Raw genomic sequence first — 20,038 nt, 5'->3', positions numbered from 1 at the left:
GTACTTCCAGGCCTGTTTTCCAAGTCAAGTTGTTGTCCTTTCAATCTTAGTTGTGGAGGGTGCCGTTCAGCTTCAAGTTGTTGTCCTTTCAGTCTTGGTTGTGGAGGGTGCCATTTAGCTTCAAGTTGTCCTTTTCAGTCTTAGCTGTGGAGGGCGCAGCTCAGCTCCAGGTCCAGTTGCCGTTACTAGTTGCAGGGGACGGAGCCCACCATCCCTCGCGGGACTCGAGGAACTGAACTGGCAACCTTGTGGTTGAGAGCCCACTGGCCCATGTGGGAATTGAACCGGCAGCCTTCAGATTTAGGAGCATGGAGCTCCAACTGCCTGAGCCACCGGGCCGGCCCCCTTTCTGCTGTTTTAAAAGCTCCAGAGAGAAAGGAAATAATTTTATTTTGAAGACCCAAATGAAAAGGAGATATGGAAAAATATTACAGTGGCTTCCAGTCTGTAAATGTATATCACATTCTGCCAACTTTATGCTCAGGGAAAGTTTTATTTTTCCCTAAATTTGGTACATTCATGTGGTGTCAAGAATTAACATAAAAACTGGTTTGGAACCTGTGAATCTCACAGGGCTTTGGTGGAAATGGATGTGAAGGGATGTTTCCACAGCCCAGGACATGCTAGACACTTTTGATGAGTTCTTAGTCATATGAACTCAGTAATATGAACTTAGTAATATGAGAAAATCAACTTTCATAAGAAAGACCAGCAAATGCCTCCAATGGAAGAATCCACACTAGATGATAAGACACTGTAAAAACATTTAAGAATAATTATGTTCATTATGTTCTAATTATGTTCACTATTAGGCAAGAATATATCATTACATATCATAAAAAAGAAAAGAGCAGGTAGATTTGAAAAAGGTACAAATAAATTTTTTCCATTTTTTAATGTGGTAATATAGACATAACATAAAATTTACCTTCTTCACCATTTTTAAGTGTACAGTTCAGGGGTATGAAATGCATTCATAATGTTGTGCTACCATTACCGCCACCCATCTCTAAAAGTCTTTCATCTTGTGAAACTGAAACTCTATACCTATTAAACAATAACTCCCCATTCCCCCTCTTCTCCCTAGCTCCTGGCACCCACCATTCTACTTTCTGCCTTTATGATTTTGACTACTCTAAATCCTTCATATAAGTGGAATTATAAAATATTTGTCTTCTTGTGACTGGCTTATTTCACTTAGCAAAATGTCCTCAAGGTTAACCTGGGTTATAACATGTGTTTGCTTCCAATTATTTCCACATTTTGCATATTGTGAATATGCTGCTCTGAACATGGATATATAAATATCTATTCAAGTCCCTGTTTTAATTCTTTTGGGTGTATACCCAAAAGTGGCTTTACTGGATCTTATAAGAGACCCCCACAGAGATTCCCTCACCCTTTCCACCAAGTGAGGACATAGTGAGAGGTCTGCAGTTTGCAACCCTGAAGAGGACCCTCACCTAACCGTACTGGTACCCTGATCTCAGATTTCCAGTTCCAGAACTGTGAGAAATACATGTTTGTTGTTTATAAGCCATCCACTCTGTGGTGATTATAGCAGCCTGAAAGACTAAGACATATTGGATTAGGGCCCACCCTAAAGACTTCATTTTAACATTACCTGTGTAAAGACTGGATTTCTGAATAGATGACATTTGGAGGTACTGGATATAGGACTTCAACACATCTTTTTTTGGGGGATACAATTCAACCCTTAACACAAAGACTAACAGAGTTTACTTCTCAAATACTCATCCTGAAAGAATATACTGAAGATTTACTTTATCAAGAAGGAAATTAAACTCAAGAGGAAGGAGTGGTATGCAAAAAGGAACAATGACCAAAAAATTTGAGAGGAGACTTTTGCCTAGGGTCACATTCTTATTAAATAATACAGACAGTACTTGAACCTAGGTTGTCTGATACCTTAGCCCATGCTCTTAACTTTTTACATTACACATGAATTGCTATGAGGAGTGTTTCAAAATCTCATGAGGTAATGTACAGTAAAGTATCTGAGACTTTCTATGAATTTTAATTTTTGGGTCATTATTTATTGATTATCTATAGTGAAGTTCTAAGAAGGCCCCAGAGTAAAATTAGGCCCCCCTTTTCTTTCTCAAATTAGAAAGTGATGACAAATTTTCTTCTGAAGAATTCATTCTCATCAAGTGTTTATTTTGTATTTCTTCCCTATGAGGCACTGTGATAGGTGTTCTGGGTATAAGTGCTGGGAGAACAATTATTCTATCGTTCTTGATTTCAAGGAGCTTACAGTCTAATAAGGAAAAAAAATTGAAGGTAGAAAGTTTCATGTGCCTTAAGAGAAGAACAGATGTGGTCTTGAGGAGAGTTTAAAGGAGATATTATTTTTGGTTGTTGAGTGATGTAAAAAATAAAAAAAAGACATAATGGAGGAGGTGACCTGTTTGCTGGACATTGAAAGACAAACATGACAATGTTAACTACCTCAACTAACAACTATTCATTGAGTACCTACTGTGTGTGTGGTGCTATGTTTGGAGTGTTTCATCCTGATCTTATGTATTCCTCACAATAATCCTATTAGGTCAATATTGTTATTCTCAAATTAAAAGAGGAGACAAACTCTATTGCTACATAGCTAGTAAATGGAACCAAACAGACCTAGGCTCAAGGTAAACCAAACCTTTAATCCAGGTCTGGCCGGTTCCAAATTCCTTCCCTTTCCCTTCCCTCACAAGTTTTTTTTTTTTTTTTTTTTTTTTTTTTTTAAAGTTTTCTTTTTTTTTTTTTTTTAAGGGGAACAGGACTTTATTGGGGAACAGTGTGTACTTCCAGGACTTTTTCCAAGTCAAGTTGTTGTCCTTTCAATCTGAGTTGTGGAGGGCGCAGCTCAGCTCCAGGTCCAGTTGCCATTGCTAGTTGCAAGGGGTGCAGCCCACCATCTCTTGTGGGAGTCAAGGAGTCGAACCGACAACCTTGTGGTTGAGAGCCCACTGGCCCATGTGGGAATCGAACCGGCAGCCTTCGGCGTTAAGAGCATGGAGCTCTAACCGCCTGAGCCACCAGGCCGGCCCCCCTCACAAGTTTTTAGAGTAGATAAAACATCCATTTCTGCCATGTCCTAAAGTCCAATTTCTATCCAATATTCTGGTTCAAATGCTAGATCTTTTACAGCAAATTCTCAAAATTTGGTCTGCAGATGACGTTGCATCAGGTCATAAGGATTGTTTGCAAAAGTGCAAATTTCTGGGCCCCAATCTCAAAAATTCTAAGTAATTAAGTTTGGGACGAGGACCAGACAATCTGTGTTTTTTTGTTTGTTTGTTTTTAAACATACTTTTTTGGCTTCTCTTGGGAACCACTATGTCAAAAATGTCCTCCAAGAGCATTCCTTAGAAATAAGTTCTTTGGAAGACCACTCCAATAATCTTGTTTTTCTCCACACTGGCATGCCTGAGGTGCAGGCTGATTCTCATTCCTGACAGCACAGGGACTAGCTGAAGGACTGAATGACTGAAGAGGTTTTGGTCTGATATTCATACGTCTCAATTTAGCAGCAAAAACTGAGCTATTTGTCAAAATGCTTAAAACCATACACGAAATCTGCATGTTGATGTTGTGGCTGGAAGGACGTGGAGAAGCAGCCCAAACCTGATAGATCACGTGGGGAACACAGGCTGAATCGAATCCAGAATATTCATTTCAAGCGCCACTAGCCCGCGTGAAGGGAAGAAGCCCGGCAAGCCCGATTTATGCGCAGGCGCAGAAGAAAGGGGGACAATTAAACAGCCAAAGCGCGCCCTTCCTCCTCACTTTTTCGGGCCTTCTTCCATCGCGCAGGCGCAGAGAGTGAGCCAAGATGGCGGCGCCCGTGGATTTGGAGTTAAAGAAGGTAAGAGAGCGTCTTGAGCAGGCCGAGGCTTCTCTTTAGTAGCTAAGGGGACTGTGGATAAGAATATCGAGGAGGCTCGAGTCTTGAAGACGGAAAGAGGCCCCAGGGAACTGGGGAATGATTTCCTGAAGTCCCAAGGCGGGATCGGGTCTTCTTAAGTTGGAGTAGGGGGCGAGCGGCTCTTGGTGGGTAACAGCCCGTTGAGCTGTCTTTGATTGTCTGGTGCGCCAATAGCTGGCCTGTTCTCTTCCGAGCTGCAGAGCCGTTACGTTGCGCTTGGGCCTTCAGTTTCGTATTGAGGCCTGAAATAAGCGTTTCAAATTGGAGCCCCTTAGGACGGTTCGCCTGAGCCTAGGCATCTGTAATGGTGCATCCTCATTAGCTTTGAAAAATTCCAAATCCAGCCAGTGCTTTTAGGCCATTTATTCGATCCCATATCTTGAAAGGTCGCAGTACAGTCCAGAGTCAGACATGCTCATAGCATTGTGCATCTCAGGGCTCTGGCTCCCCACCTTTTACCTTTTTTGAAGGACTTGTCGAAAAAGAAACAAGTCCTGCCAAGTTTTACAAATAAAATTGATAATCAGAAGGAATTGGGTTTCTCTATTCAAACAATTGCTTATAAATGTGTTATTATTCAGAAACGTTTTCATCATCTAAGAGTTGTCAGGATTCTAACATCATTACGGACCCCAACAGTTTTTTGGGGTGGGGAGGGGGACCGGTATTGGAAAGGATCCTAGGCTGCATCTAGTTTAAACTATACTTTTCCAGAAAAGGAAACTGAGTTCCAGAAAAAAATTGAATCAAAGGTTGGGACTAGAATCCAGTATTGTCTGCTCCACACCTTTTGACTACTTAGGTTCTTCATAAGAGCAAATTTTACTTCAGATTCCCTTTTGGTCAACCTTTGCATGAGAAATAGGACAGCTGAAATAGCTGTCGATCGTACTACATGAAGCTCTTTGTTATTGCTGTGAGGATTTATGTGTATGTCTTGCTTTTTGTCATTCTTGTTTTGAAACTTGTAAATTTTGCCCTTACGTGGTGTTCTCTAATGCTCAAGTATCTCAGCTTTAACAATATTTCAGCTCCCTTAGCAAACTGTGTACAGAACAATCAGGTAATTTTACATGCAGAACAAAGTTCATTTTAAGAATGCTTAACGCAGTGTAAAAATTTACTTTTTTCTCCTGTTAAAAGTTCAAATTTAAGCCTGGATTTATTGAAAGAGCTAACATAGAGCTATGAATGGACTTAACTTCCCAGTATTATTTGAATTTGTTGCTAAGACACCTGTGGGCAATGAATGAAAACTAAGAAAATGATTACACATTTAAGTTGGATAGTTTTACAACCAATTAACTGAAGAAACTCGTTTAAAGATTTTATCTTCTAATATCTCGATAAGGTTTTATTTTGGCTGGAGACTAGTAGGAAATTTTCAGGCACCTCCCTTCATACAAAATAAATCTTTGGAAACCTTACCAGTAGGTGAGAACAAAGTCAGAATAAAAGTTAAGTAGTACCTTTTGCCATGTATTGCAGTCACAAATGTTATTATTAAGGCATAAATTTAACAGCATGCACTGTTAAATTTCAGGCACTTCAACAAGAGTATCCAAGAACTGTGTTTATCTTTCAGTTACGCGTACACAAGGTTGAACAGTGTACACAAGGTTCAAATTTGGCCTGGTATGTGTATATGAAGATCATGATCCAATTCTACCAATGCTTTGAAATGTTTTCCTTTTTTGTCTTTTTCTTTAAAATATCTCTATTATTTATGTTCTTTATATTACTGTAGACAGTAGAATGGGTAGATTCCTGAACTAGGGGTCACAAGAAATTTAGTACCTGCCTTTCCACCTGATAGTCGGTCAACCCTGTGCAAGCCACTTACAGCTCTTTAACACATTTGGTTACTTAATTTGTAAACTGTAATGATGAAATAGCCATTTCTAACTCATAGGATTATTGAGAGGAATAAATGCGATATTATTATATCCTTCAGTGTTCTCATGTTAATATTTCTATTAATATTTGAAACGTGGGAAAGTGCTTTGAAACCTGGTTGAATAACACAAATGTAGAGAGTTGTTACATTTATGGTTCTTGTTTTGGATTTCTGGGTTTCATCCTCTGTTTATTGCATTCATTGCTTTTATTACTCCTTGGGTCCCTGCTACTTGACATGGTTATTACTTAATGTGCATTTGTTTCTGCTTCAAATAGATTCCATCTTCTGACAGGGTAATTTCAGTATGTAGCCTAGTGGCTTGATCGATTATAATTATACTGACTTTTATTGATGTTTGCTTTGGTAAATTTCATAGCTTTGTCTCTGGTTAGCATGCTTAATTTTAATACATTTGGATTTAACTTAAATGTTTCTTATTAAGTGTTTCACCTACTAAATCAAGGACTTGTTTTTATTAGGCCTTCACAGAGCTTCAAGCTAAAGTTATTGACACTCAACAGAAGGTGAAGCTTGCAGATATACAGATTGAACAGCTAAACAGAACGAAAAAGCATGCACATCTTACAGATACAGAGATTATGACTTTGGTAGACGAGACTAACATGTATGAAGGTGTAGGAAGAATGTAAGTAAAATATATCCTTATGGGAGTTATCTTGGGAGAGGTTTTGTCTGAATTAAATCATAGAATTTGTTTGTTTTAAAACAGGTTAAAGTATCACTGTAGCTTTAAAGATCATCTAGTCAAATACCTTCTTTTTTAAAAAATGAGAAATCGAATCCCAAATAGATGTGTTTAATTTTAGACTTTGAAGTACATTTCTTAAATATTTCCGTGTTCTCTCTACTACTAGGTTCTTAAAAGTGTGTAACTTCAGTGATTAAAAAAAAAAAAAAGATTTTTCATGAAAAGATGTTTATAGTAATTTTGTGTATGGAGATTTATTTAAGTAGTTGTAGTTTTAACCTCCCCTTCCCTACCTAATAATCATAAATCTTTTAGATGTCCAAATATATGGTGATGGAAAGAGAACTGACTCTGGGTGGTGAACACACAATGTGATATATGGATGATGTATTACAGAATTGTACACCTGAAATCTATGTAACTTTACTAACATTTGTCACCCCAATAAACTTTAATTAGGAAAAAAAAAATCTTTCAGATGTCTGACCAGGGTTGTAAAATAAAAGTAGATTCAATTGTCATTTAAATACACTCATCCTGTCATACATGAGAAATCTAGTAAACCAATTTACCTTTTGTTTCTAATTGTTATTATATGATTAACCACCTACATTTCACTTTTTCCTTTTAAAAAACATTTTGCTCTGACAAGAGAGAACAGATCTGCTTCGTGTTCTCTGAGCAGTAAGGAATGGAAAAGCCCTTAACTACAGGTCACATTCCATTACAATGAGCTAAAAGAGAAGACTGATTTTTTTTTTTTTTTTAAGTGGGGGAGGTAAAACAGTAGGGTTTTTCTGGAATTTGGTCTTTGAATATTACTTAGTAAGTGGACCATTACTTTCAAGTTTCGAGAGCCTTTCGTTGGAATGGAATTTGACCTCAGTCTTCGGGTGACTTGTTTTGTGATTGATTTGAAGGAAGAATAACATGTGTAACATTTAGTAGTAATGGCTTTGGAATGACATCATGAGAAGTAGACCCTGTTCATGACTAGCTAATCCATATCTTTCTGGAAAAGAAATAGGTTATGATAAGCTGTTCATTTGATTTGCTTTCTCAGAATAAACAATATACCACAAATAAATTTTATCTCCAGAGTTCATATTTTTCATTTTAGCTGTTTTAAGAGGAAAAGAGTCCCAATTTGAGAGTTCATTACTGGGACACAAAAGAATTGGAATGAGAACAAAGTAGAACCCTTGAATATGTGTCTATGTAGTAAGAAGGGCATTGTTGGCATTCATTACAGGATAATTTTATCCTTAATGTGAATATCCTTAGGTCTTAAAACGGTAATGCTAGCTTTTCTAGCATGCTTGTTAACATGTTGTACTTGGATTTCACATCACTACATTAGCGTTTGTTTGCAACAGCTAAAGAATTTTTTTCCAAAATAGAAAAACTCTGACTATCTTTGGCCTTTTGAACTACAATGAAATTTTTATTTTTAATTAGAATAATTTCATTTATTACGCATTCTGAAGAAGTGTTGCTGTTTTTTTTTTTTTTTTTGCATGCTGCCTGAAGTACTACAGATAGGTTGTATTCCACACAAAGAATTTTAGAGTTTAAAGGCTGGGATATGAATTAGTTAATGGTAGAACAGTAGTATTTCCAGAAGATTTATTTCATAAATTATGTTTCTTTAATGTGTAGTTTTAAATATTTGGGTAAAGTGGAACTCCCATATAGTTTCAAACTTTGTTTTTAAATTTGACTTTGTGCTTTCTGCATCTCACCGAGAGTGCGCATTTGACCCTGCGTTGTAGGGGCATGTAAGGTGAATAGTGTTTGTTGTTTGGCTAGAGTATTAGTGCCCTCAGGAAGAAAAGACTTGCTGAGTATTAGTCTGGTCATGAGGATGTTCTCTTTCTTGATGCTAAACCTGAAATATCTATTTCTGAATTTATAGTCTTGGGTAATCTTGAGTATCATTGTGATTCACTTCTTTAATTCTAGTCTTTACCTTAAATTGTCTTTTTCTTTTTGAGTATTATTTGGGAATTCTAATTAGAATACTAATTTTTCTCAAACTGTTGTTTCAAAACCATGAATTATGAAATCCAAAACGTTCCATTTTTTATTTAGAAAAAATCTGCAGTAGATTTTTGCCATCTCTGAGATTCAGGCCTCATTGTGTCTTGCTTAGATTATTGCAATAGCATCTTAACTGTTCTTTCTACCTTTATTCTGTCTGTCCAATGGCATTCTTCATACAACTGCCAGAATTGACACGTTAATATTCTTCTTAAAATCCTCTGTTCATTCTCTGTTGCTCACAGGATAAAAATCTAAATTCGTTAGTCTAGCATTCATGGTCACTTATCATCTGTCCTTACTTTACCCTTCCAGCCTCAAGTCCCACCACTTTGTATTCCCAGGCTCAGGAGAGCATGCAAATCTCATCTCCTGGACTTACCTCCTTCCACTGGTTTTGGGTTATTGGTTGAGAAGGAGTTTGAGTCTCATGTAGACTTCAAACATGCTTTAATTGATTAGTGATGTCTGTCATGGGGTGAGGATAGAAGAGTAGTAGCACATGTACCAGAAATTGTTGTCCCTACCCTTGCCACCTGGGCTTCCTCACACATGCCATGTTTTTGTGTTTTCTTGCTTCTGCTCATTCTGTCTTTCTTGGCCTGTGATATCCCACTTTCCCTTGTGAAATTCTTATCCTTCAAGACATAGCTCATTTTTTCTGAAGATTTTTCCATCCTTCCTGGAAGACTTAGCCACTTCTCTGGGTGATCTTAGGGCTTTTGTTCCTATAGCTAGTAGACCACATTGAGAGAGACAGAGAGAAACTGACTGATTTTTAAATGGGTCCGTCTTCCCAACTAGATTGGCAGCTCTGTGAGACCAGATACATATTGTCTTTGTTTCTTTAGTTTTCAGCATAATGTCTAGCACAAAATAGATGTGTTGATTTGAATTGAATATGATTCTTTCTCTTGCTTAAAATAACTGCATTTTTTTTCTTTTGGTTTCTTAGAAAGAACATATGTTTCGAAAGTGTCAGAGATTAAGAATTAGCGTTTATCATTCTGTTCTATTATTATGATTTAATAAAGGTGAAATTATAAAAGTAACATATTATGACTAAGGTCAAAGGAATTGTTTCTGACCAAAATTATGTCATTTGATCTGACAGGATTAGTTCTTTATTAAATCTATTGAGAAGGTTGACTAATTCTAAATACCAACCAGTTGCAGAGATATTCAGTGAGAACTGACAATATAGAAAAACCCAAGCCTTTAAGATCAAGCTGAGGGCAATATAATCCTTGGAGAATAAAGGCTATTCTATGCAGAATAATATCAATATCATTGTATCTATTTTACCTTCCTCATCAGTAGGATGAAAGTCAGATTTTTCTTTTTTTTTAGGGTATGTATTTAGTTTACCAAATCATTGCAAGCCCAGATGCATTTCAGGTCATAAGTATGGAGAAATTTGGTAGCGTTAAATCCTCTTACATATGGCTATTTTTGGTCTAAAACAAGGAAAATCAAGCTGCAGGGTAAGAGATGATGAATTGCTATATACTGTAAGCTCTGCGTATTTGTTGCTCAAAGCTATATTCCATCCAGTCTCTTGGCATATTGCCAGCACATTTTAGTTCTGTTACTTCATATTCTTTGGAGAGGCTGTTATGTAGCTTGATACTACTACCACCAATTTCTAGTTTTACTCCTTAAGCTGTTTGTGAGCTGACCTCACCATACTGCTTTGAGAACTATGATGAAAGTTACAACTGTGGAATGATCTGTCTGAATAGTTGGAAGTGTTTGTCTTTGCATCTTTCTAGCATGCAGGGAGGGAATAGACAGATCTCAAACAAATATTACATGGATGTTTCTTGTATCTTTATTTTCATGAATAAGAATCAGTTTATAATGGTACATGGTGGTTTTCTTCCTTTTTACTTTGCATAGTAGAGGAATCTTTTTAAAAAAATAAGAATTACAGTTGAAAGTGCACAAAAAATGACATTTATCTATGCTAGTGTTTGAAAGGACCATCATTAGAATAAATGTCAAACTTATTTTTATTAACAATAGGTATGACCCTGATCCTGGTTTTATGTCAGGTCTGTTATTCTGACATCCTTTTGCTCGAGCATTACATAAATAACATTTCTTCTTTCCAAAAGAGACAAATAGCTGTTTATTTTTTTTTAATATGGGAGGAACTTGAGTAGATTAGCCTTTGAGAAGAATTAGTGCCTTTTTAAAACTTGAACCTAACTAAAAATAACTTTGTACCATATTTAAACTAATTGAGAGGTATGCCACCATTCTGTGGGTATTTTTTACATTTAAGGAACTAAGAATGAACAATGGTATAAATCCACCAACTAGATAAGTGTCTAGCAATGCAGAAATTGCTCTTTGGGAGCGGTGTTACTATTTCTACTTGTTGAAGTAATTTGATGGTTGATCTCTAATGGTTAAAAGATCCAGAAGTGTAAGACTTAAGATAAATGTGGCACAGGTAGAAAGTGCAAGCAGTAGGTCTATTCCAGATACGTAACAAATTAAAAAAAAAAATCTATAAATAGTTGAGCAATTTTTCAACTAATTAAGATGTAGAGATCTGAACTGTCCACAACAGCATGGTTGAACTGCCCTTTATTTAAAATGTTATGTTGGTTTTGTTGTGATTATAACTGTTAGTTTGGATGTTGACCGGTAATTCGAATTGTGACATTTGGTAAAAGCCAGGATGAAATTTTTGCAGTTTCTTGAAGTTTAGTTGTGTTAAATATTAATGGAAAGGGATCTAGTTATGCTGCCTCAAGTTTTGCAACCATTTTACAATTTCATGTAGCTGTAGAGTTGGTATTCCAGTCAATTTGAGGTCATTTTTAGAGCTGAAGAAATAGTTGTACCAATTTTATTCTTAAAAGATTAGGAAATAAACCACAAATCGTGGTTTACTATTTATTACAAATAGTAAATATTTTTGCTGTTATACTTAAATAGTTTATATTGTTCTCACTAGAATCAAGTTTGGATATTTTATTTAGTGCTTGCTATAGGAGAAAAAAGATAATGTGCAGATTACTTTTGGTGTGAGAGCACATTGCAAATTCAAATTTATAAGCTCCTTTTATACCCTCTTTAAAGGTATTAATCTGTATTTTAGAGAAAATGAAGCAAAGAGAAAATGATTTTCAAAGATAAGAAGGAATTTTTAGTTATTTTCTTAAATTTTTATTTTAAAGGAAGAGTTGTTCTTGATGTTGAGCTGCTTTTACTAATAGGCTATGACCCACCCTTGTGTTTTTATACAGAGCCATTTAAAGTCATGGCTTTCATTGCTCAGAGTTCTAAGGGGAAAAACCACAGCTTTTCCTGTTGTGCAAGGAAAAATGACTTCAGTTTTGTTGATGTCGCGTATGTATATAACCCCAGATGGGCACTCTCTTTTCCACAGATGTGGTACTCTAGGGAGAGGAGATTTTTTGAGTAATATTCTTAATTTCCTTAAGTTGTCAGTGATTTCAAAACTTAGTGTTCATTATAACTCTGCTGCACTGCTGTGTAGAATGACATCAATCACTTTTTATGCCAGGGGAAGTTAACAAACATTTGTGTAGGAATTACATAGCCATGTTTCTTCTGCAGAAGAGTACTTTTAATAATTCTTTCCCTTCTTCCCCTCCCATGTCCTCCAGGATCCAAACAATCTTTCTGAAACACAGGAAATTAATTTTGAAAATGTCTTACAAATTAGAAGTCTATTGTAAAAGAGGACAAAGAAGGTCCGTTATGCTTACTTTGGGATGTATAAACATGCTAAAATAAAATTTTTATTTCCTGTGTCCTTGTAGGGTTACTTATTTCAGCCCTGAACTTGTTTTAAAAAGGTAAATGTAATTGATTCATTTAGTTATTTGGAGGACTTTGCCTGTGCATTTACTGACATTAAAAGGTGTGACCTTTTTATTTTTTTAACTGACATAGGATTAAACAAAATCCACTTTTGTTGCATGAAAGTAGCTATTATTCAACAATACAAGAGGATACTGCAGTGTATTCCAGTTGGTGACAAGCAAGAAGCAATGTAGTTAACCGAGGGAAGAGTGAAAGGTACCTTGTTGTTCCTCTATAAATAAAAATATAAAGGTAGCAATAATCTTGAACTTTGTTACTTTGTCGTTGGGGAATTGTGTGCTCTGACTTTAGCTGAATTTCTCTGAAATGGAAAACAGTCAGTTTTAAGCTGTACCAAGAATTTTCTGATTTTAACTGCCACTTATCTCATAGTGGCAGATTTAGGAACATCTTGCTATCTAATCTGAGAGAAGACTGAAGTGTTCATGTCAGGGAATATCATCTGTTTAATGAGGCAGCTGAGAAGGAACTCAGAAAACACATTTTGACCTGGAAGGTACAAGTCAGTCCATATATACCTATGAACACACACTTGATAACGACTAGTTATAATAGTATTCTTTTCTTATATAGGAATTGCTGTGAACTGCAAGTATCCTTTGCCCAGATGGAACAATTAGGATTGCAGTGTGTTGCATGCATCATTAGTGCCTGTGGCTTTGTGAAGAATGTATACTCAGTTTGCTTTTAGAATTCAAGTTTGAATGGACTTGTCTGGGAGAATGTTATCTCATTGTCCTGGCCAGGAACTCTCATTACCAACCCTTATTCTGAGGAAGATCCATTACCTTGAAATGGACCAGATAACTTGGAAGACACTATTCTTTTGGCTTTGAAGAGGACTTGAAATGTTCTCATATCAAAATGTGCACAGCAGCAAGAGCCCAGTATTAAAAATATCTTTAAATAGATAAGAACATGACTACCCTAAGCCGAGCCTTTTACGTTGTTTGGCTCAGAGTAAAAAGATTTGGACCACAATATGCATCCTGTATGTGTGTGTCTGACTGAGTCTTTTGCATTTGTGCCAGAATATATTTATATTTCACTGTGACTTTCTGCTTTTGTACCAGGAGTCTTCTGGTTCTGTTTGTGCCCTTCAGTACTCATTGGGTAGTAATTTTTTGCCATCCAAGGGTTATATTTTATTCAGTGTTACATTTTAACCTACTAGTAAAATGAAGGTCACATCTTGGAAAAAGTTGTAGCATAGCTTGATGCTTATATGTGGACATGTTTGGGGTTTGATGAGGCCAGAGTAAAAGTGGTAAACATCAGAGGTGATTATTTACCAGAATACTTAGAATACCAAATAGTGACCAAAAATAAGCATCATGTTTAAAATAGATGAACATACTACTGCTTCCATTTCAGGAGTAACAGTTTGATTTAAAAATACACAGTGATTTTTAATTAGTACAGATTGAACCTAGCAGTGTGTGAGTTACTCATCTAGAACCAAGAATGTTTGCATGGGATTGGGTTCCCTAAAGAACCATGATTCTCTAACAATTGCAGTGAATTCTCAGTCCTCATGTTATTTGACTGATCCACAGTGGTTAGTCCAGTTGCTCTGTTTCCTTCTCGAAGCACTACTTCCCTTGGCTTCCAGGCTACCACGTCTTGGTTTCCCTCCTATTTCACTGGCCATTCCTACTCAGTCTCCTTTACTGTTTCCTTTTCTTTTCCATTTCCAAATATTAGATTGACCTTGGGCTCAGCCTTTGGATTTTTCCCCCTCCTCTAGTCTGTACTTAGTCTGTGGATCTCCTCCAGGCTTACCTCTTTAAATGCCTTTTTATGCACTGACAACTCCCAGATTTTTGTCTTTATCTTAGACCCCTTCCCCGAACTCTAAACTTGTATATCTACCTGTCTGCTTTACATTTCCATTTGATGTCTAATAGGCATCTTAAAATTAACTTAACCAAAATAAAATTCTCACCTTTTACATGTAAACCAGTTTCTCCCTCAGTCCTCCTAATTTCAGTAAATGGCTTTTCTGTCCTTCCAGTTTTTCGAAATCTTGGACTCATCCTTGATTCCTCTCTTTCACTCCATTAGCAAAGGCTATCTTTAAATTAGTCCAGAATCTGAACATTTCTACTTACCATCACCCTGGTCTAAACTACCATTTATTGCAGTTGCCTCCTAACTGGGCTCCCTGCTTCCCTCCTTACCACTTCATAGCAGTTCTCAACTGGGCAGCCAGAGCGACCCTTTTAAAACATGTAGATCACTTTAGTCAAAACCATTAGGTGGTTTTCCATTTTAATCACTGAAAAGGACAAACACTTTTGCAGGTACTGGTCTCTCTTCCTGAACCCTTCTTCCAGATGTCTACATGACTTACAGTCTTTACTAAAAAGGCATTGAGACCTTTCATGACCTTTTAAAATTACACACCACCCCCGTACTTCCACCCCCAAAGAGAGTACCTGCCTCTTGTACTTTTTTTTTTTTGGCTTTATTTTTCTCTATGGCACTTACAACTATTTGGCATACTGTAGTACTAATTATCTTTCTTAAATCAACTTTATTGAGATATAATTCATATATTGTAAAGTGCACTCATTTAAAGAGTACAGTTGGATGAATTCGACAAATGAAACCACCACTGCAATTACAAAATAGAACATTTTCATTACCCTAAAAAGTTCCATCTTGCCTCTTCCAAGTCAATTTTCTCCTTCCCCAAATCCTTCTCTAAACCGATAATCTGATTTCTATCACTGTAGATTGATTTTACCTATTTTAGAACTTTGTATGGAATATGTAAGTAGAATCGTTATAGTATATACACTCCTCTGTGTGGCTTCTTCCATTAAGCGTAATGCTTCTGAAATTTATCCATGTTATGTATATCAGGCCTCCTCAGGGACTGTGTGTTGGGCTTCAGTTCCACTTACGTATTGCAGTACTCTTGCCTCTACCTTCCCCCCGTGCTTGCCAGCTTCATCTTCATGTTGACCGAAGGAGTTACAAGGATTTCATTCAGACGTAACAACATCCAGAATTAGAAAGTACTATGTTTTCTGTGTCACCTTTGTAGGAGCTAAGAAATGTTTCCCAGAAGTTTTCAAAAGGGCCACCTCTCACATTTCATGACAAGAACTAAGCCACGTGTTTGGGCTTATATCTTGGGGGGATGGGACTGCCATGATTGGGAAAAAACCAGTCAAAATTCATCCCAGGATTCACTTCTCTGAGTCACTTGGGAAAGTGGAGGGTACCCAAACCAAACTGGGGCTCTATCAACAAGGAAAGAAGAATAGATATTGTCTGCTAAATTCATCAACAACAATCAATCATTACAGTGACCAACAATTGAGGGCTAGCTACATGAAAATTGTTGGTAATATATTTAGGGTAAATTAAGGAGAGTTTAAGCAGGGAGTACAGATAGGAAAATATTGAAGTAATTCAGGAGTATAGTAACAAGGGTATAAATTAAGGTGGCAAAAGTGGAATGGAGAGAAATAGAGGATCAGTATGAAAGAAAGTGATGAATCAGTGATACATTGGGAATATAGGGGAGAAGCAGAATATCTCCAGGTTTGACACTTAGGTGAGTGGGCAAGTGGTGATATCATTGATAGAAGCTGAAGTTGCAATGGGGAAACTGCTTTTAGGGAATGCTGGTATGGGTAGATAAAGTGAATTCAATTTGAGACACGTTGAATTTGAGGAGCTGTGGAACATACCAGTAGAAATGACCCTGAGATGATGCAGACATGGTGTAGGTGGTAAGGGTTGATACTATTTTGAGGGTCATTAGCCAAGTTGAAGCCTTGAAAATAAATGATTTCTCTGATTGACTTTGGGTAGGCATAGCTTAGCCAACAGCCTTGCATAATGCTTGCAGTATGAGCATTGGGAGAGAAAAGGCAGGAGGGGTTTATAACTATAGGGAGTAGTTGATGGCTAGCATAGTACCAAGATTTAGCAACATCCCTCAGAGTTAAATTTGAATGTATTATGTTCTGTAGATTTCTTTTGCCTGAGGTATGGCAGGTGTAGGTGCAGTATTTCTAGGTTAAATTTAGTTAAATTTAATACTACGTAAATTATTTTGTTGCTCAAATAGTTCCACTTTGGCCATTGGCTGTTTCCTGTGACCTTTTAACACGTCCCCAAATTCTTTTTTTTTTGTTTTGTTTTGTTTTGGTTTGTCTTTTTAAATGAAGAGCAGTTGTAGGTTTTATAGTTTTATAGAAAAATTGAGCAGAAAGTACACAGAGCTCATGCATACTGCTTCCCCCTACCTGCCAGTTTCCTATATGAAAATGTTGTATTTGTATGGTACATTTGTTACAATTGATGAAGGAAAATTGATGCATTATGATAAAGGTCCATAGTTTACATTAGGATTCATTCTTTCTACAATTCTATAGGTTTTCACAAATGTGTAATATCTTGTGCTTGCCCTTACAGGATTATATAAATAGTTTCATTTTCCCCAAATCCTCTGTGCTCCACCTATTCATCCTTCCCTCCCTCCCCACACCCCTGGCTACCACTGGTCTTTTTACTGTCTCTGTAGTTCTGCCTTTTCCAGAATGCCATAGTTGGAATCTTACAATATATAGCCTTTTCATACTGGCTTCTTTCACTTAGCAGTAAGCATTAAGTTTCCTCCGTGTCTTTTCATGGCTTTAATAGCTTTTTTTTTCTCCTCACACACTTCATTTTGGTAGTTCCATTGCTTTGTCTTTGTTTTCTTCTACAGTGTCTAATTTGCATTAAAGCTTATCCAGTGAATGTTTTTTACTTTCTTTTTTTTTTTAAAGATTTTATTGGGGAAGGGGAACAGGACTTTATTGGGGAACAGTGTGTACTTCCAGGACTTTTTTCCAAGTCAAGTTGTTGTCCTTTCAATCTTAGTTGTGGAGGGTGCCGTTCAGCTTCAAGTTGTTGTCCTTTCAGTCTTAGCTGTGGAGGGCGCAGCTCAGCTCCAGGTCCAGTTGCCGTTGCTAGTTGCAGGGGGCACAGCCCACCATCCCTTGCGGGAGTCAAACCGGCAACCTTGTGGTTGAGAGGACGCGCTCCAACCAACTGAGCCATCTGGGAGGCAGCTCGGCTCAAGGTGCCGTGTTCAGTCTTAGTTGCAGGGGGCAGAGCCCACCATCCCTTGCGGGACTCAAGGAATTGAACTGACAACCTTGTGGTTGAGAGCCCACGGGCCCATGTGGGAATCGAACCGACAGCCTTCGGAGTTAGGAGCATGGTGCTCTAACCGCCTGAGCCACTGGGCCGGCCCATGTTTTTTTACTTTCAATACTGTATTTTGATCATGAGAAGTAGCACTTGACTCTTTTTTATCTTTAATTTCTCTGCTTAAGTTCGTGTCTTCCTTTAATTTTTAATTGTGTTACAGCATTTTAAAGCTTTTCTCTGCTAATGGCACTATTTCTCTCCTTTCTGAGTCCAATTTTATTGACTGAATTTTCTCTTGGCTCTGGGTCACATTTTCCTGTTGATGTGTCTGGTGATAATACACACACACACACACACACACACACACGGTGCCAAAAAATGTATACACATGTTAAGAAAGGAAAAAACTATTAAAATTGTGATAATATATACCGATAACAAGATGAATATGCATACAAGTCATGTGTATACATTTTTTTGGTACCCTGTGTATATATTTTGGATGATATATATTATGAATGCCCAAGCTGGTATTTATTTCTTTTTAAATTGAGATATAATTGACATATAATATTAGATTCAAGTGTACAAGATAATGATTGATATCTGTATATATCGTAAAGTGATCACCATGATAACAAATCTAGTTAAGATCAATCACCACATATAGTTACACATTTGTTTTCATGTGATGAGAACTTTTAAGATTTACTTTCTTAACAGCTTTCAAGTACACAATACAGGTCTTTTGTGATGCCATACAAATTTTGAGATTGTTCTATTTCTGCAAAAAATGCCATTACAATTTTCATAGGGATTTCATTGAATCTTTAGATTGCTTTGGGAGGTGTGGACATTTTAACAATATTCTTCCAATCCATGAGCACAGAATACTTTTCCATTTATTTGTGTCTTCTTCATTTTCTATCATCAATGTCTTAGAGTTTTCAGTGTACAGGTCTTTCACCTCCTTTGTTAAATTTATTCCTAGGTATTTTATTCTTTTTGATGCAATTGTAAATGGGATTATTTTCTTTCTTTCTTTTTTTTAATATTTTATTTATTTTTAATTTTTCAATTACTTTGCCATCTTGCCCAGAACTCCAATGGGATTATTTTCTTAATTTCTCTTTCTGAACATTCATTATTAGTATATAGAAATTCAAAAGACTTTTGTATATTGATTTTGTATCCTGCAACTTTACTTGAATTCATTTATTCTAACAGTTTTGTGATGGAGTGTAGGGTATTCCTCTGTAAATAATGACAGTGTCTTTCTGATTTGGATGCCTTTTATAGCTTTTTCTTGCCTAATTGCTCTAGTTAGGACTTCCAATACTATGTTGAATAAAAATGGCGGGAGTGGACATCCTTGTCTTGTTCCTGATCTTATAGGAAAAGCTTTTAGCTTTTCACCATAGGGTCTGATATTAGCTGTGGGCTTGTCATAGATAGCCCTTATCATACTGAGATATGTTTCCTTTGTACCTGCTTTGTTGAGAGTTTTTATTATAAATGGATGTTTTTCTGCCATCTTTTTCTGTCAATTTTGTCAAATGCTTTTTCTGCATCTATTGGGATGATCGTATGATATTTATCCTTCATTTTGTTAATGTGGTGTATGACATTGATTTGTGTATGTTGAACCCCTGGAATAAGTCCCACTTGATTATGGGGTACAGTCTTTTAATGTATTGTTGAATTTGGTTTGCTAATATTGTTGAGTTTGGTTTGCTAATATTTGAGGATTTTTGCATCTGTGTTCATCAGGAATATTGGCTTGTAATTTTCTTGTCTTGTGGCATCCTTATCTGGTTTTGGTATTGGTAATGCTGGGCTCATAAAATAAGTTTGGAAGAATTCCCTCCTCTTCTATTTTTTGGAAAAGTTGAGAAGGATTGATATTAATTCTTTAAGTGTTTGGTACAACTCACCTGTGAAACCATCTGGTCTTGGATTTTTGTTTGTTGGGAGGTTTTTGATTGCTAATTCCCTAGTAGTAATTGGTCTGTTCAGATTTTGTATTCATGATTCAGTCTTGGTATGTTCTATGTTTCTAGGAATTTATCAATTATTCTTGTCCAATTTGTTGGTATATAATTGTTCATAGTAATCTCTTAAGATCCTTTATATTTCTGTGACATCAGTTGTAATATTTCCCTTTCATTTCTAATTTTATTTGAGTCCTTTCTCTTGGTGAGTCTAGCTAAAAAATTGTCAATTTTATCTTTTCAGAAAACCAGGTCTTAGTTTAGTTGGTCTTTTCTATTGTCTTTAGCCTCTATTTGATTTATTTCTCCTTTAATCTTTGTTATTTCCTTAAAGCTTCTACTAACTACAGGCTTTGTTTGTTCTTTTTCTAGTTCCTTGAGGTGCAAAGTTAGGTAATTTGAGACTTTTCTTTTTTATTGAGTGAGGTAGGTATTTC

The 20,038-nt window shown here is 36.5% G+C and overlaps 1 protein-coding gene across 1 annotated transcript in view; it reads left to right on the top strand.

Moving 5' to 3' along the window:
- The first annotated feature begins 3,732 nt into the window (after positions 1 to 3,732).
- The window catches only part of PFDN1 (prefoldin subunit 1), a 54,771-nt gene continuing 38,465 nt past the window's right edge, over positions 3,733 to 20,038 (top strand). Inside the window, exons 1-2 of the mRNA XM_033095695.1 lie at positions 3,733 to 3,880; positions 6,320 to 6,486. Of these exons, the coding sequence (XP_032951586.1) occupies positions 3,848 to 3,880; positions 6,320 to 6,486 (200 nt within the window). The 5' untranslated portion in view covers positions 3,733 to 3,847. The remainder of the gene's footprint in view (positions 3,881 to 6,319; positions 6,487 to 20,038) is intronic.

The sequence above is a fragment of the Rhinolophus ferrumequinum genome, chromosome 24, assembly GCF_004115265.2.
Source record: "Rhinolophus ferrumequinum isolate MPI-CBG mRhiFer1 chromosome 24, mRhiFer1_v1.p, whole genome shotgun sequence".
Taxonomy (NCBI): domain Eukaryota; kingdom Metazoa; phylum Chordata; class Mammalia; order Chiroptera; family Rhinolophidae; genus Rhinolophus; species Rhinolophus ferrumequinum.
The sequence above is the reverse complement of the archived record's forward strand: the minus strand, read 5'-3'. Positions and strand labels throughout refer to the sequence as shown.